General features: G+C 41.6%; 1 protein-coding gene across 1 annotated transcript in view; it reads left to right on the top strand.

The window, feature by feature from the left end:
• The window catches only part of NELL1 (neural EGFL like 1), a 673415-nt gene that overhangs the window by 144368 nt on the left and 509777 nt on the right, over positions 1-19270 (top strand). The window contains exon 5 of the mRNA XM_084852331.1: positions 15653-15749. Within this exon, the coding sequence (XP_084708457.1) occupies positions 15653-15749 (97 nt within the window). The remainder of the gene's footprint in view (positions 1-15652; positions 15750-19270) is intronic.

Below are 19270 nucleotides of genomic sequence, written 5' to 3' on the forward strand. Positions count from 1 at the left end.
ATAATTTATAACAACTTATCCAGAGAAACATGAGATTTTGATTCATGGCTAAAATTCCATATTCTTAAAGTTACTTTTAGCCAAACTCACTCATTTTCTTTTGGCCTTCATTGTACAGAAGATAATTTTGAAATGTCAGCTGCCTCTTGGCATCTTCTTTTATCAAAATATAATTTATCATTGAACTGAAGGTTCAGAATAGATAGAGACTAGACATTTCAACTTAAAGCACCCAATAGGTGCCTGTTCAAAATATCTGACAATAATTTCCCCCCGTAGCAAATTGCATTTACCCAAGTAAATGTCAAAGAAGGCAAGTTTGCTTTTGTATTTGCCTAATGCAAAGGCAGACAATTTCCATGCCCAGTTTCTCTGACTCGCTGTAAGGCTCCAGCATGATAGAATCAGAGAAGCTGGCAGCAGGCCTGGGAACCTTGCCCTCTCTATCAATAGGACAGTTTGGAGATGGAGGAAATTACTGACCCAAACCTTGCTGCGCCGTGGTGCCACCCTGATGAGAGAGACTATCTGGTCAGCCCAGAGAAGTCAGGTGACCTGGTGATCTTATGTAAGAACTGGCCTAGGCTTGGTTTCCAAATCTGAGTGACTTGTCCCTAGAGTAGCTGTTCAATTTCTGTGCTGTGTCTTGTCCCGCCTGACCAGTATTGCCTTCTGGAACCTGACCATCTGTCTGTGTTGGACTACATTGGCCCATCTGATCTTTCTCTGACTGTCCCAGAACTTGACCATCAGCCTGTCTTGGACCACATTGTTAAACTCTAGCTATTCAACCTTCTGGTTGGTGCTTTTGGACTTGACTTGTGCCTGCCCTGGGCCACACCATTTGCCTCTACGCCTGCTGAGCCACTAACCCCGCTGATCCTTGATACATCTACACACTTTACACGCATAGTAAAGAAGGCCCTTTGGGAGGCTCAAAACAGGAAGATTTTGAAAATGAAATAGATATGGAAAGTGAGATTCACAGATTCTTGTTTGTGTGCATGTTAGTTGTCTTATTGGATCTCATTATGTGGATGCATTTGATGAAACAGATTCCAGCCAACAAAAGCTTATGCCATAATACATTTGTTAGTCTTTAAGACGCCACAATACCCTGTTGTTTTTTTGTTGCAACAGGCTAACATGGCTACCACTCTGAAAATTGTTACAATGATTTAAATTACTTAGTGGTCATCAGTCACTTTGATCAGGTAATAGTGTGGCAAGATGTTCCATTAGGTTATTAACTTATCAGAAAATTTTAAAAGGAGGAGAGAGGTGAGGAGAGAAAACTTGATAGCATCTGTCTTTGGCAGCATCCTGATTGCATTAGATTGACGAAACTATTGTAAATAAAGCTGGTGAGGAAAGCAGTAAATCTGTTTGATAATCATTCTCACAACCTTAAAACAACCAGGATTCACCCTGCATGTGTAGGGGAGAGAAAGTACATCTTCCCTTCCTACCTATCTGGCTTGCTTCCAACACTGTTGGATGTCCACATAAGGGCATAAGATTTGGAAAGGCATATATGTACAGGCCCAGATCATATGGTGGTTATCCCATATACAATCCAGAAACTGACCATGCACATTGGATTTTACATGAGCTCTGTTCAAAATGTTATGTTCACTTGTGGTAATCTGGTGACATCTTATGCTGGACCGGGACAGTGCATTAGACTGCACCTCCTCTTTCTGCCCAATGTGTGTAGGAAAGTGATCCATGTAATGTTATTTTCTGATGGGGCCTCCTAACTTCACCCTGTGGTTGAAATGGTTTGAAGAACCATTTGCAGCATTCCAAGTGTCAGGTTTCCTGATTCCCCCAGCACACACGCTCAGGCAATCTGACTCTGGAGACCCAAATCAGTGAGATTTCTTTATTGCAGGAAATTCCACAGCAAAAGCTTAATGTTTCAGTAAAGTTCAGTAAAATCAAGCAGCTATAGCTTTGTGCAAGTTCTATTTCTGCTTATTTATTTATTTATTTATTTGATTTATATACTGCTTATCATATTTAAAAAATATCTCTAAGTGATTATAAACTGGAAGGATTGTCATAGTCAACTTCACTATGATCTACAGAAACGCTCTAGGAAAGCCCCATGGTGAACAAATGGAGATTTGGGGTATATCTTGCTCCCCTGAATGCCAATCTCCTTTTCAGCGAGAAAAGATAAATTAAGCAAATTCTGATTTGTTACACTAAGAACACAGTCTTCTTTGGCTTTTTAAAAAAACTTTATTTGGCATGAGAGGATTGCAGGGTGTCTAGTTCCATATTCCTACTGGTTTCTCACCTGAGATGTCAGTGATATTTCTCTTTATATTTTAGCACTACCACCTTGGATGTTCCAACTCTATGGAAAGTTATAGACTGAGCAGTATGTGATATCGCAGTCGACTGAGATGTGGTTGTTTTCAACTTAGATTCCTGACCAAGTTTCCATTCTAGTTCCATGGGAATTATGTCTGGAGACTTTGATTAAGATCTGTAGGAGCCATCACAGGGAGTTTTGTGATGAGGAGAGCATGCAGATGTATCCTTTGTAAAAAGTGAAGTTTTTGCTTAGAAATATCTAGGGATATGTTGTTGGCTTTTATACATATGTTATAGGAACACACAGTTATGAACTAGAGAGTCCCTCAAGGGTGCAGATGCAGAGACAGCTGTTTTAAATTTCAGTTTGATCCCAGTAGCATTGTTTCTTCCACCACAGTGAACAAACTGGGTGTTTTCTGTGTGTTTTAATATAGGTTTTGCAGTTTAGCTGGGAGCTGTTGGAAATAAATAAAACTACCTGATTGCAGATTGCCCTCATGTTCATCCCTGGATTGTGGTCCATATTTAGGACTTAAGAACTGGGCCATGTAAGAGGTGAATGAGGTGCAGCATATTCATGACTAATACAGTCCTAAAGATAGTAAACTAAAATGTATGGTAACTTTTAGGAACACATGTTACAGTGATATAGTCATACTGACATTGACGGTATCTGTTGCAGTCATATATTTTGATTTTTTAAAATTAAAAAAATATAGCCCATATGCTTTCCTTCCAGTACACCACTGGTTTATTCAATATCCTTTCTTTTAGGAGACCTGAGGTTTGGGGGAAAAATTCTCTGAGTATCAAACCGTAGTAGAACATAAGTATTTCAGAGATATATAGATCTGTGGAACGACATAAAAAGGAACACCATAGCTCTTTAAGTCCATGTAACAGAACAGTCCTAAGTCCCTGACAGGTGATTATTTGCCTCCTTGAATCTCTGTTCTTGGTGTGAACATGAGGGCCAGATTAGCTATGTGGCAGAACTGAGTGTTTAAACCTGGATATGTCCCAGCCACGTTGACAAATGGGAGTGACAGTCTGATTTTTAGCAGCAAAAAGGATCAGGCAGGCAGCAGGTTGCAGATCCATCCCTGCACCTGCAGCTAACTGTCCACATCTTACATCTTTACAGTTGTCCCTCCAGGAGCTGTTGCTCTCAGCTGAGCTCTGATACCTGAGTTCGGCTGGACAAAAAGTGTTTTGGGAGATGAGCTGCAAGGAGGTAAGAAGTGGTAAATGGTGTGAGGTTTCTGTGCTCTTTCTTTGTGTTCTCAGATTGGACTTCTTTCCACATGATTCTGGCAAGATCCAAGCTTAAGGACACAATCCTATCCAATGCAGGGCAGGAGCAGCACGGAAGGGATCATCCCCTCCGCGCTTCAGCTGCCCTGCCTTCGCAACTAGATAGCCGATTTCGGCTGTATAGCTGTGGGAAGCCGGGGGGGGGGGGGCGGACACACTGGATGATGCACAGGAAGTGTTGGAAAAGCACTTCCGCACATCCCGTCCCCAGAAATGCCCCGTTTTCGCTGCTCCACACTCTTATTTATTTATTTATTTATTTATTTCATTTATACCCCGCCTTTCTCCCTCTCGCAAGGAACTCAAGGCGGCTTACATTATCCTCCTCCTCACCGTTGTATCCTCACAACAACAACCCTGTGAGATAGGTTGGGCTGAGAGTCTGTGACTGGCCCAAAGTCACCCAGTGAGCTTCCATGGCCGAGTGGGGACTAGAACTCGGATCTCCCGACTCCCAGTCCAGCACTCTAGCCACTACACCACACTGGCTCTCTTGTGAGCGTGGAGCACGGGGCTGGTCCGTGCTGCCTATGAGGCAGCGCAGGGGGGGGGGGGTGGAGGTTGGTTCTCAGGAAACCGACCTTGGAGTGCGGCCTCCGAGGTCGGCTCCTGGGAACCGACCTATCCTATGTCTGTCTAGCTGCTTACTAGCAGCCATAGGATTGCTCCCTAAATGTATATATTTGCTATTGTAATGTCTAATTTGGCCCTAAGTCAGGCTTCTCATTCACTGCAGATCTGGTTATCATTGGTAACCAGAAATTGTCCTCTGTGCAAAGTGGCCCTAGTACTCGAAGTGGTGGCTAAAAAGGCCTGATGTGCAACAACAACACCCATTAAATCTAATAGTTCATCATTGATTGAACTATTATCAGCTACCAAACTGAGAGTGTTTGTGGAAGGGTCTATATGGTGGGGGTGTAGATCCTCAGGTCTGGGAGCCAAATTTGGCCCTCTTTGAGTCCCAGTCTGGCCCTCTGGGGTTCCCCAGGTGGCCATGCCCCCTTCTCCTGCCCCCATCCACTTGACCATAGATCATGTGTATATTTATATTGAACCACTTGGAGATCTTTAATATTAAGCAGTATATAAGTATTGTTAATAAATAAACATATACATGATTTGTTGGTTTCCCAGCTTTTCTGAAGTTTTTTTCCCATTCCAAAAGGTTGTAATGCCTCTCCTAAGGTTTAGTTACTGGCAGGAAAAGCGTTAAGCTAAAATATACTGGAGTTTTGGCTCTGCCGCTTTTGCTTTCAGGTCTACCCACCACTGGTACGCAGCCCCCAAGAACGTCTCTGAAATGCAATTCAGCCCTCAGGCTTAAAGAGGGTCAGCCCCTCTGCCAGTGGCGGCTGGTGGCTCCAATGTCAGTGTGGTAGTGAATCCATTCCAAGTTTCAGTCAGAACCAGTCCAAGGTGCAGAGCAGAGCACCTTGGATAGCTCCTTTAGGGTTTGGACTGGTTCTCATTGAAACCTGGAGCGGATTCACCACCTCACTGACATTGGAGCCACCAGCCTCAACTGCCCACTGCTTGCAGTTTTTTTTTTTATGAGATTTCCATTACAAACCCTTTTCAAGGGGCCTCTCTCTAGGTTTCTATATTTTTATTTTTTAAGGTTATGCTAAATGGTAAGCATACCTGAGTTCATACATGTATGCTTCAAACTAGCCATGCTTATTAGTTTATCTAACATATGCTATTATGGTAAATCTGATTATTTTAGCTCTATTTTTAAAAAGTACTTTAAATGTGAGCAAACCCATTTAAAGGCTTTTTAAATTTGTCTGCTATTTTTTTTTTTACTACCCGCTTTCTTTCTCCCTCTGAGCAAACAATAACTTCTTGATTAAATAGTTGATAGCTACTGTGTGTTCTGCAAATTCAATAAGAAAAGACTTCCTTCTAGATCTGAAATGTTTATCAAAATGGTTTTCTTCTTGTTAGGTGATTAGGAGCCTCTGCAGAAGAAAAGTATTTTTTTTACCAACCAGATTGTTCTTCAGAGACAGAAAGCTGAAAACCATATGAATAGTTCAACTAAAATAAAATTGAAATGCTTTTAAAAAATCCAACACTATCTGTAAACACCATTTAAAAAAGCAATTGTGTTAGTATTAACACACTTTTATTTGGGATGAAAATAAACAAGTGATTGAAAGAAGCAAGGAACTGTATAGTGAGTCTGAAAGTCTGAAGTTAGTAGTATTTTATTTTATTAAAAAAAGATCCTGCTTTTCTTTCTTAAGAAACTCAAAAAAGGCTAACATATAATTAAAACCAATTTCAGAAACGTGATGAAATAACAACAACGACGATAAAGGAGTAATAAACACAGCTTCCAAACCAACAGAAAATAAACTGAAGCCCAACCAACCCACAACAGAGTGATCAAAACATGATCAAAATTAGCAGCTGCCTGCCCCCAAAAACCTTCTGGAATAACCATGCTTTCACCTGGTAGCAGAAAGCAAATAGCAATGGCAGCACCAGCCCTGGTATGCAGCAGGATGAAGCAACCTGCTTCAGGTGGCATCAGGAGTGGGAAGCATAGACAGCAGCCCTGGCTCCAGGTTTTTGAGGGCCCTTGGCCAAGATACCCTCATTGGGCCACCCCATTAAAAAAACATGAATAAGGATGCCTTCTTGTAAAGTGTTTTCAGAATGTTCATTTATTCAAAGTGGATATTAAGGTCATACTGCTAAATGCTATTGTCTTTTATGCTTATAGCACATGTACAAACACATGCATAAACATGCACCCACAATTTCTGCACTGAGGTAATCTGCAACAAGAAAGCTTTAATTTTCAGACACATTGAAACTATGCTAATCAGGCACGTCTTTCTGCATTTCTTAATGTTTCATCATTCTTCTTTTAGATGTGGGGAGGAGCATGGAGGTAGGCATGATACTAACGCCTCACATTCTGATGACTAGAAATCCTGCTTGGTTCTTCTGTGGCTTTAGAAAATTCACCAGGTGTTGACTACTCACTTTCAAGCCTATAATTGCATCACGTGAACCAGAACAAAAAGTGTTCCCACATGCTTTGTTGTCATGGAAAATACACAACCCTGTTTGGGCATTAATTTAAGGATCTACTGATTTTTGTGTCAATACAATTGTATTCAGTTGGGTCCCACTTCTGACAGAAAGCTCTTTGATCCAATGGAAGCTGGGGAGGGAGGGTATTTTATGTGACCACCCCCCTGCTTCCTACACCACTTCCCACATTGTTCCAAAGGCTTCCCCAACCCTCTGGAGAATTGGGACGATGTGGGGGACAGGGGGAGGGGAATCACAGAAATCACCTTCTTCCCTGTTATGCTGACAAAACTTCTGCTGGGTCAAAGAGCATACTGTCAGCAGAGAGACATGAGCTGGATACGGCCCACTGTACATAACAAAATGCCCCGGTGTGCCAATGAGATTTCAAGGATAGAATCTTATCTTTCTATGAAAATTGACTTTTTACCTTCTTTTGCTTGATAGCTTGACACATTCACTATCAGATAGTGGTACATTTAGGGCTGCCATTATTGTTGGCCAATTGATTTTTGTCCTTTTGTTTTTCTTACTCCTGTCTTTCATGTCCTTGGACTCTCTTTTGCTTTATTGGATGCATTTCCTTTCTTGAAGTAAGCCTCAGCCGCTATTTGTTGTCTTCTCTTCTTCCCATAAAGTCTCCTAAAATGGTCAGCAACACAATTAAAGACTCATCCTCAGGCCCGAATAGGGGAGAATTACAGCCCAAAGAAGTTCGTATTTCTCTGATCCCTGTTTTCAAGATTTGCAGATCCACGCAATGTGGCCTAACTCTATTTTTAGCCTCTGTTTTAGAATAGTTTCTTCAGATCTTGAAAGGTTTTCATTAGGATTAAGATTGTATTCAAACTGGACTACCACAAGAGTCCCTGTGATACAAAGGTTAAATTATCTGAATGACATGAATTTATCTTGGTTTTTCACTTACTATTTTTCTAGCTGCTGTGTATTTCAAGACCTGTATATTGGTAAATTAAGAGCCAGGATTTCCCCTGATAAATGCTGTTAGACTTGCTGGAGCAGATCACCTATTAGGCATGAGAAGTGGATGCCAGAATTACTCCAAACAGTCCCCACCCCCACCCTATCTCAGACAGGTGATCAGTGTTGTCTTTCATATCCTTATGGAAGGCAATGCGGAAGGCATGTCCTTCTGGAAGGCACATATTGAGTGAGGATTGAAGGAGGCCATCTACATGCGTCCAGTCTGTGCTCGGGCTGTGTATTCCTGGTTCCTCCATCAGGATGTGTATAATATTGCAGTAATGCAATATATTTAAGAATAATGCACCATGTCATACAGAATAATTAATATGACTTACCCTAAAAACATTAATGATATACTTGTTATGGGTCAGAAGAAAGCCTGTCAGAAATGCTTGCAGTTTGAAAGAGGGTTTCCATGCAAATAAGCATTGCATCTGTTAAATGCGCTCTCCAATATCTTCAGTAAGCCTATCTGCTATTTTTGGTCTAGACTCTAGAGTTTTTTTTTATCTCCTGACAAAAGACTGTTTGCATGAAAAGTCAAGTTATTAGGAAGTGAGTGGGATATACTGAAATGGTAATTTCTGGATTTTTTTTTTTTGACATACTGAATGCCTGCATGTGTTGAACGTGAAGTTCAATTTCATCATAAAATGGTGATGTTCAAAATCTACAACAAAGTTTTGGAAATGTTTTATCTCTTTATTAAAGTTCAACATGAGTTATTTATATTTGGAGAACAGATTTCTTCCGTTTTATTGATACAAAATGTTTCAGTTCCAATTTTTATTGGTGTGGGTAATTATCAAAGGGGAAGCATTTGACAGAATTACATTGTGTTCTTAACTTCAGCTGCTGTCCTTTGTATGATGTCTAAAGCTTGCATTTAGTCCTTTCAAGTTGGCAAGCATGTTGTACATTCAATGCAGTGAAACTGGCAGTTAAATTGGCCTCTCTTTATTTAATAAACACTTTTAAAACTGGTTTAAACAATACAATACTTTATATACGTGGCCAGTCCTGGCTGCCTCTGGGTATGAATGTGGGAAAATATAACCTGTGATGCTGCCTTGTGGTGAAGCAGATTGTTTCCCTCTGTCTAGCCTCAGACATAGAGGCCTTTCCCAGTCATGCTCTCTGAATTCCCAAAAGCAATTGCGCTGGAGATCCCAGGGACTGAATTTTGGATCTCTTGCACACATAGGATGAGTGCTACCGCTAGCTATGGTCTTCTTCAGGAAGGTGTAACGAAGAACTGGGTGATCACATATTGCCAGTAACACCGCAGTTGGAAAAAGCGTTATTTCATTCACAAGAATCGGTATCACCCAAACTGGTGGTCATCCAGTTTCTACATTACTCGATGCACATCAGTCTATACCTTTTAATACATATAATATGTATATACATATTTTGTGGAGTGATATAATGTTCTGCTGATTTTTTTTAGTAGGCTCTGAATTTTAATATTAGAAAGCTCAGCATCAGTCAGGCACCTCATCAGAATGTTTTCTGTCAAAACCAAAAACTAACTAGTTTGTACAGCCAATACTGAGCTTTCCTCTGTTGCTCATGGTTTAATGGTGGGGCAAAGTTTTTGGTTTTTGGTTTGTTTGTTTTTTACATTAACCACCTGTGAATTCCTAAACATCACCTATATAGAAAAATGTGCAAAAAGTCCTTTGTATTTAATCTGAATAGTTCACTGAAGGAGAAGGTAGGTAGATACTTCATAAACATAATTAGACCAGAATGACACTTGTAGAGAAATGAAGAGTTCTTAGCTACCCACCACCTACTGTGTGAATGGGATTTTCTGAAAAGATGCCAGGAAGGAGGGGTTGTTACAACCTTTTCCCACAAAGGGCAAAGCCTTTGTTAAATTCCCAGTGAAGCCTGAGAGAAACCATTTCAGTCTGTGCCTCATTTGTCTTCCTTATATTGTACTATTGAGCTGCAGCATAATACATGTCGATTTGTGTGCTTTTACATTGAAAAATTCATTCTTCTTATGTCATTGAAGACAGATACTGTGCAGTCCCTCTAGAGCCTCACTTGGCCAAATAAATAAAAATCCAATACTCCCTTGTAAGTAGTGCTGTGGAGAGCAGCACATTCCTTTGTTTTAAGCTTTGGGGCTTTTAGCTGTTAATAGAAGATGGAGTTCTTCATGGAATATTGACCAATATTTAAAAAGTCAAGACACTTCCTAGAGAAAATGCCCAAGTCATGAACAAAAATATATGCACCATATAAGTAAAGAGAAAGTCCTAAGGTGCATATGTTATTCAGTGTTTTGCTTCTTTAGTGAGCGTGCCAAAATTCTTATTCAGTCTCTTAAAGCAGAACAGTATTTGAGCTGAGGTTTAATTGTGCTTTTGTTGCTGAAGAAAGGAGGTGCTTACACTTTAAAATATTGATAGAGATAATAAATATTTCCACCATTTCAATGATCTCCAAAATATAGGCTTGGAGAATGGCAACTTGTTTCTCTGCTCAAAAAGGTAAATTAGTTCAAGGGGAAATTCAACAGGTTATTACCAAGCCAGGAAAAACAACACCTCACTACAACATTCATGATTACAACTTTGAATCTGTTTTTGTGCCTCAGTATTCTGAGAAATTAGAGCTGATTGTAATTGCAATGCTGGTAAGCGGTTAGTCCCTGTAATTATATGAATAACTCTTTTGAACCCAGTTAATGTTCCTAAGCCATAGGTGTTAAATGAAAATATTCAAGTGTTTTTCCCCACTCTCTGTTCCACTCTTTTTAAGATAGGGCTTAAAAAATCTGTACATTACTATTTCTGCTTCATTCTGTGGTCAAAAACAATTTGGAAGAATACATTGCTTTATGTTGTTGTTCAGTTGTTAAGTCGTGTCCGACTCTTCGTCACCCCATGGACCATAGCACGCCAGGCCTTCCTGACCTCCACTCTCTCCCGGAGCATGCTCAAGTTCATATTCATTGCATCGGTGATGCTATCTAGCCATCTCATCCTCTGCTGTCCCCTTCTCCTTTTGCCTTCAATCTTTCCCAGCATCAGGGTCTTTTCCAGGGAGTTTTCTCTTCGCATTAGGTGGCCAAAATATTTGAGCTTCAGCTTCAGTATCTATCCTTCCAATGAGCAGTCAGGGTTGATTTCCTTTAGGATTGACTGATTTGACCTCCTTGCAGTCCAGGGGAGTTGTAAGAGTCTTCTCCAGCACCACAGTTCGAAAGCATCAATTCTTCAGCGCTCAGCCTTCCTTACAGTCCAGCTCTCACAGCCATACATTATATACATTATAATTATATTATTATATGCAGAGATGTACTCTGCATATAAGTTAAATAAGCAGGGCGACAATATGCAGCCTTGTCGTACTCCTTTCCCAATTTTGAACCAATCGGTTGTTCCATGTCTGGTTCTTACTGTTGCTTCTTTACCCTCATACAGGTTTCTCAGGAGACAGGTAAGGTGGTCTGGTACTCCCATCTCTTTAAGAATTTGCCAGAGTTTGTTATGATCCACACAATCAAAGGCTTTAGTGTAGTCAATGAAACAGAAATAGACGTTTTTCTGGAATTCTCTTGCTTTCTCCATGATCCAGCAAAAGTCGGCGATTTGATCTCTAGTTCCTCTGCCTCTTCGAAACCCAGCTTGTACTTCCGGTAGTTCTCGGTTCGCATACTGCTGAAGCCTAGCTTGTAGGATTTTGAGCATCACCTTGCTGGCATGTGAAATGAGCGCAATTGTACGGTAGTTTGATCACTCTTTGGCATTGCCGTTCTTTGGAATTGGAATGTAAACTGACCTTTTCCAGTCTTGTGGCCACTACTGAGTGTTCCAAATTTGTTGGCATATTGAGTGCAGCACTTTAACAGCATCATCTTTTAAGATTTTAAATAGTTCAGCTGGCATACTGTCATCTCCGCTAGCTTTGTTGTTAGTAATGCTTCCTAAGGCCCGCTTGACTTCACTCTCTAGGATGTCCGGCTCAAGTTCAGTGACCGCACTATCATGGCTATCAGGGACATTCAGATCTTTCCTGTATAGTTCTTCTGTGTATTCTTGCCACCTCTTCTTAATCTCATCTGCTTCTGTTAGGTCCCTGCCTTCTTTGTCCTTTATCATGCCCGTCTTTGCACAAAACGTTCCCTTGAGATCTCCGATTTTCTTGAAAAGATCTCTAGTCTTTCCCATTCTATGGTTTTCCTCGATTTCTTTGCATTGTTCATTTTAGAAGGCCTTCTTGTCTCTCCTTGCTGTTCTCTGGAACTCTGCATTCAGTTGGATAAATCTTCCCCTTTCTCCCTTGCTTTTCGCTTCCCTTCTTTCCTCAGCTACTTGTAAAGCCTCATCAGACAGCCACTTTGCTTTCTTGCAGTTCTTTTTCTTTGGGATGGATTTCGTTGCTGCCTCCTGAACAATGTTACGGACCTCCGTCCATAGTTGCTCAGGCACACGGTCTATCAGCTCTAATCCCTTAAATCCTCACCTCCACTGAATATTCATAAGGAATATGATTTAGGTCATACTTGAATGGTTTAGTGGTTTTCCCTACGTTCTTCAATTGAAGCCGAAATTTTGCAAGAAGCAGCTCATGATCTGAGCCACAGTCAGCTTCAGGTCTTGTTTTTACTGACTGTATAGAGCTTCTCCATCTTTGGCTGCAAAGTACATAATCAGTCTGATTTCAATATTGACCATCTGGTGATGTCCATGTGTAGATTCGCCTCTTGTGCTGTTGGAAAAGAGTGTTTGCTGTGATCAGCGTGTTCTCTTTGCAAAACTCTATTAGCCTTTGTCCTGTTTCATTTTACGTTGTACACCAAGGCCATGTTTGCCTGTTATCCCGGTGATTTCTTGACTTCCTACTTTAGCGTTCCAATCCCCTATTTTGAAAAGGACATCTTTTTTTGGTGTTAGTTCTAGAAGGTGTTGTAGGTCTTCATAGAACCGATCAACCTCAGCTTCTTTGGCATCAGTGGTTGGGGCATAGACTTGAATTACTGTGATGTTGAATGGTTTGCCTTGGATTCGTACTGAGATCATTCTATCATTTTTGAGATTGTACCCCAGTACTGCTTTTCCCGCCCTTTTATTGACTATGAGTGCTACTCCATTTCTTCTAAGGGATTCTTGCCCACAGTAGTAGATGTAATGGTCACCTGAATTAAATTTGCCCATGCCTGTCCATTTTAGTTCGCTGATTCCCAAGATGTCGATGTTCAATCTTGCCATCTCATGTTTGACCACCTCCAGTTTACCTTGATTCATTGATCTGACATTCCAGGTTCCTAAACAATATTGTTCTTTACAGTATCGGACTTTCTTTTCACCACCAGACACATCCACAGCTGTGTGTCCTTTTGGCTGTGGCCCAGCCACTTCACTCTTTCTGGCACTACTTGTAAATTTCCTCTGCTCTTCCCCAGTAGTATATTGGACACCTTCCGACCTGAGGGGCTCATCTTCCGGCGTCATCTCTTTTAGCCTTTTGATATGTTCCATGGGGTTTTCTTGGCAAGAATACTGGAGTGGGTTGCCATTTCCTTCTCCAGTGGACCACATTTTGTCAGAACTCTGCACCATGACCTGTCCGTCTTGGGTGGCCCTGCACAGCATAGCTTATGGCTTCACTGAGTTACGCAAGCCCCTTCGCCACAACAAGGCAGTGATCCATGAAGGGGATATTGCTTTATACTTAGCTACATTTTACTTGACACAGCTAAGCAAAGACTTTCTTTTTAGGATTCCTTAAAAATCAGAGGCAATATGAGTCTTTTAAAATGTATGTGTTTCCAAACAAATAGCAAGCTATAACACAAAACCAATGATTACATTTGGTTAGTCCAGGCCTTTACACTCCAAAGCTAGTTGGAGTGTAAATGAAAACATAACATACTGGGTTGTGTTGATTGGCTTGTATTTCTCTTTGGAGCTACTTCATGTGTTCACTTAAAAAAATACAATTGCATTCTATCTCTTATTAAGCACACAGATTACAAGTGAAAAGAGCTGATGTGTTCAGTGACTAGCTATTTTGCTACTATAAATTTGGAAGAATGTGTATTCCTTCATGATAAAAGTATTTAATTGCTTTCTTTAATGCTTTATTATAACATTTGACTTCTAAGGCACCATTTTCTACATTCCAGCTGTAAATAAATAGTAGTGAAGGAATGAGAATGAATGAAAGAATAAATGGTTTATTTTAACCAATATGATGCTATTGTTCTTGCTATGAATGCTTTGCTCTTCTTATTTTCAGTAGCTGCATTTGGATGTCATGGAAAACCGTGGTTTGTGAAGTCAAGCCGTTTTTTAAAAATGCCTAAACCTATGGCCTGGTTCACACATCACAACAACCCAGGTTTTTTTTTTTTTTTATAAACTCTGGGTTGTTGTGAATGCTGGTGCACACTGCCTGATTGCTCCCACTGCGGTTCCAACTCTGGCTTGTCTCTCCCTGACAAGGCAGAGTTTCAAGTCTGCACATCACAGTAAACCCAGGGATGGAGCATTCCTGAGTTGTTTAGCTGCTTCTACTTGCAGCAGGATTGATCAACAGTGTGTACCAGCATACTGCCTTATTCACAACTATCCTGGATGTAAAAAATCCCAGGGTTGCCATTCCGTGCAAACCAGGCCTATGTCTATTTACAGACTGTAGTTTGCAAGTGGCTGCTAAACCAGGATTTCAAACCACAATTTAAAAATGGTTTGCAAATCTGTTTGTGCTAAGTGTGGTTTTATTGTCTGAATTCACAAACCATCAAAATCATACTTATGACTGTTGCTGTACCTCAAAATGCGTCATGTAGACAGGAATGAATTTATGAATTCATGAAGCTGAGTGCTGAGCAGATGGAAAACAAAAGCAGACAAACAGCTCTAAACCATGGTTTGGCTGCTGTATATTTGGAAGCTCAAATCATGGTGCGCATGCTTAATTATAGTTAACACAAAGCATAGTTTGGCGAGATGTCTAAACTGAGCCAATATAATCTTAGTTTCTTCAACTGTGGATATTCTTCATGTTTTTGAATCTTCAGAAAAAGATACTGCTGAGTTCAGACATAAATGAGCGTAGCCTACTCCCAGACTCATGCAGTTTCCATCCCTCCTCCTGAGTGGTCAAGAGGGAGGACTTTGGAAGCATTTGCTTTTACATACCCTTAACTGTGGCTTCCTATGTCATCTACCCAGGGGGTCATGTTTTAACATGACATCATTTGTTTCACCATTACCTATGGTTTGAAGTTTGCCTCTTTTGAAACTAATATAGTGTTAGAATCTGCCACCTGCAAACGGAAGGGCTCCTTCCATCCAAGGGAAGCTCCTGTGGACAGTGGACAAATCGTGCTGGCAGAATGAAGATGGCAGTAATATTTGTAAATTCCCTATCTGCCTGCAGTTTCTTATGCCCCCCTCCCTCAAATCTGCTTCAGAGGATTGGGGGGACCTTCTAGAACAGTGGGGAGGTGGTAGTGGGAGAGGGTATCAGCAAAGATCACTTCCCCCCAGTTGGAACATTCTGAGCAGAACTCCACCCAGGGAATTTCTGACAGTGGAAAAGAAGCTGGATAAACCCTATGTATTGCAATTATCATCCTTTATGTAATAACCTTCCAGAATAGCTTTCCACAATCGCTATGAATATGTTGTAGTAGTTCTTATGTCCTAATTTTATCTTAAGTGAACATATGTGTTATAGAATATCCCTTTTTAAAAGCTCTGCTTACTGGCATGTACGCTGATCTGTAATCCTCCTCTGGGAGTGCTGTATTTTATCAATATTTGAAAATTTTATCCTCTCTCTCACACATTTTACAATTAGAAATAAGATATATGTGGTTATCTTTAGCCTTGGGTTGCAGCGTGTATATCTAAAGAAACACTGAATTCTGTACTTAAAATTTACTAACATTCTAAGCAAAAAGAAAATGATCCTTTTTGACTAACAATAGCACTTTGCTCCACAGGATTTATGAACGTGTTATAGATCCTCCAGAAACAAATTTGACTCCAGGAAGCAATTTGTGGCTTGGACAGCGTAACAGGAAACACGGCTTCTTTAAGGTAAGCCTGCAAAACAGAAACAAATGGTTAAAGAGCAATATGGTGATGCCTTCCTCATTTGCTTCTCCAGCACTGGCATTTCATAGTTTTAAATGCATGAGTGTCAGATATATGGAGTGAAACTTGATGAACAAGTGACTTCAGTTTGCAGTGTTCCCTGCATAACATGTTTTGGATCACCAGTGTGTAGAATGATAAATATGTGCCTTTATGTTAGAGCATGAAAACAGTCATGGGTAACATATCCTATGCCCGCCTTCACCAAACTGGTGCTCTCCAGAAGTGTTTGGTTACAACTTCCACCATCCCCAACTGGCATGGCCATACTCCAAATGTTGGAAGCCTTTGGTCTGATTTATACATACAAAAATCCCCTCTCCACCCATGGGACACAAAGCAGTCCCATGTCCACACCTGCATTCAGAAGTAACATATATGATCATAGAATCATAGAATAGTAGGGTTGGAAGGGGCCTACAAGGCCATCGAGTCCAACCCCCTGCTCAATGCAGGAATCCAAGTCAGAGCATCCCTGACAAATGGCTGTCCAGCCTCGTCTTGAAGGCCTCCAGTGTGGGAGAGCCCACCACCTCCCCAGGTAATTGGTTCCATTGCCGTATTGCTCTGACACTCAGGAAGTTTTTCCTGATGTTCAGTCGGAATCTGGCTTCCTGTAACTTGAGCCCATTATTCCGTGTCCTGCACTCTGGGATGATCAAGAAGAGATCCTGGCCTTCTTCTCTGTGACAACCTTTCAAGTACTTGAAGAGTGCTATCATATCTCCCCTCAGTCTTCTCTTCTCAAGGCTAAACATGCCCAGTTCTTTCAGTCTCTCTTCATAGGGCTTTGTTTCCAGTCCCCTGATCATCTTTGTTGCCCTCCTTTGAACCCTCTCCAGCTTGTCTGCATCCTTCTTAAAGTGTGGTGCCCAGAACTGGACACAGTACTCCAGATGAGGCCTAACCAGTGCTGAGTAGAGGGGAACTAGTACTTCCCGGGATTTGGAAGCGATGCTTCTATGAATGCAGCCCAAAATAGCATTTGCCTTTTTTGCAGCCACATCACACTGTTGGCTCATATTCAGCTTGTGATCGACGACAATTCCAAGATCCTTCTCGCTCGTAGTGTGGTTGAGCCACGTATCCCCCATCTTGTAACTGTGCATTTGGTTTCTTTTTCCTAGGTGCAGAACTTGGCATTTGTCCCTATTAAATGCCATTCTGTTGTTTTCTGCCCAGCACTCCAGTCTATCCAGATCACTTTGAATTTTGTTTCTGTCTTCCAAAGTATTAGCTATCCCTCCCAATTTTGTGTCATCTGCAAATTTGATCAGCATTCCCTGCACCTCCTCCTCCAAGTCATTAATAAAAATGTTGAAGAGCACTGGGCCCAGGACTGAGCCCTGCGGTACCCCACTCGTTACCTCTCCCCAGCTTGAGAAGGCCCCATTGATAAGCACTCTTTGAGTCCGATTCTGTAGCCAACTGTGGATCCACCGGATCGTTGTTTCATCTAGCCCACTTCGAGCTAGTTTGCTCATCAGGATATCATGGGGCACTTTGTCGAAAGCTTTGCTGAAGTCGAGGTATATGATGTCTACAGCATTCCCACGGTCTACAAGGGAGGTGACTTGATCAAAAAATGAGATCAGATTTGTCTGGCAGGACTTGTTTTTGACAAATCCATGTTGGCTTCGAGTAATCACGGCATTGTTGTCAAGGTGCTTCCAGATGGATTGCTTTATGATCTGCTCCAGAATTTTCCCAGGGATTGATGTCAGACTGACTGGTCTGTAGTTCCCAGGTTCCTCCTTTTTACCCTTTTTGAAGATAGGGACAACGTTAGCCCTCCTCCAGTCATCTGGCACTTCCCCTGTCCTCCATGATTTCTCAAAGAGAATAGACAGCGGTTCTGAGAGTTCTTCTGCCAGTTCCTTTATGACTCTAGGATGCAGTTCATCTGGCCCTGGAGATTTGAACTCATTCAAAGTAATGAGGTGTTCCTTGACCATATGCCTGTCGATCTCAATCTGCAATCCTGCCCCTTCAGCCTGTACTTCGCCTTTGATGACAAGACTACACAGCTTCATGGGAGTGATCCATGTGGACACTTCTTTTAATCTTCTCCACTCCTATGAATCACACTGGGAAGATACATAGTCCCATCAGCTCAGACATCCTCCCTCAATGTGGCTCTGGCTACAGGGGATTATTTTATCAGTATGAACTGAGATGGTGTCCCTAGTCCCAAATGAAAATTGGTTGCTTGCGATGCCCCTATCCTGAGTGGAAGGCACTCTGTTTATTGTCTTCATTAGTTTCAAGACTGCAGTCTGGCAAAAATGAGGCCCTTTCACAGTCCCCCCTTTCCCACTTTTTCTTTTCTTTTTGCTCCCTGCGTCTTAATGATCTGAGGTAAATGTTAAACATGGCCATCATATTTCCTAAGTAAAATTACATTTAGGGTGCAATCTTATGGGATCCGCCCTGGATATTATTTGAAAGCCTCTGAATTTGGAGTCTTATGAGTATCCTATTCAGAACAGGAGGCACATTGTGCCTCCTGCTCTGCATTTAAACTAGGCAGGTGTTTTCACCTGTCTAGCAGAGGCTTCGGGGAGTGGGAGGGGGAAGGAAGGAGGCTGGGACAGCCATAGGATTTGTCATATGGCTGCCACCCCAGTCTCCTCCCCTTCCCCAGGAATGCCCCCTTTTCCCTGTCTCTGTGCTCCATTTTCTGAGCGTGGAGAAGTAGTTGGCATAGTTCTCTTTGCACTGGCTACAAAGGGGCTGGGGTGGGGAGCACAGTTTCCTGGCTCTGAGCCCTGTCTCTGAGCTTGGAGCCAGGAAACCGAAATATCCTATGTTCCCCAGATGCTGTCTAAGGGACATAGGATTGCTCCCTTAAAAGATATACAACCATCAGACTTTATACCCTGTCTGTTGCATACCTATGTGACTTAGTAGACTAACTGCTAATTAAGGAGCATGGAATATACTGTAGTGTGTATTACAGCTGCACTGGTTACCAGTGTGTTTCTGAGCCCAATGTAAAGTGCTCGTTTTGACCTTTAAAGCCTTAAATGGTTCAGGACCAAGTTACCTGAAGTTGCCTTCACCCAGATTGGCCTGCCTGCACTTTAAGATCAGAAAGAGAGGCCCTTCTCATTTGCCATTTGAGAGCAGTTAGGTGGGTGGCCACATCTAAGAGGGCCTTCTCTACATTGGCCCCACACCTTTGGAACAAACTGCCATTGGAGGTCCACCATGCTCTGTCATTTCAGGCTTTTAAGAAGAAAACATATTCTTCTTGAAAACATACTATTTTACCATGGCCTTCTCTTGATATGACTTCTGTTTTTGCTGTTGCTGCTGCTGCTGTTGTTATTGCTGGTTTTATTGTTGGTTTCATTGCTATTTTATTGTGTTTATGTTTTTATCACTTTTAATATTTTAACTGTTTTTATGTATTTTATTGCTGTGAGCCGCCTTGGGAGGGCTTCTGCCCAGAAAGGCAGCCA

The sequence above is a fragment of the Heloderma suspectum genome, chromosome 1 (genome assembly GCF_057233095.1).
Source record: "Heloderma suspectum isolate Gila_16-S chromosome 1, 16-S_ref, whole genome shotgun sequence".
Lineage (NCBI taxonomy): Eukaryota > Metazoa > Chordata > Lepidosauria > Squamata > Helodermatidae > Heloderma > Heloderma suspectum.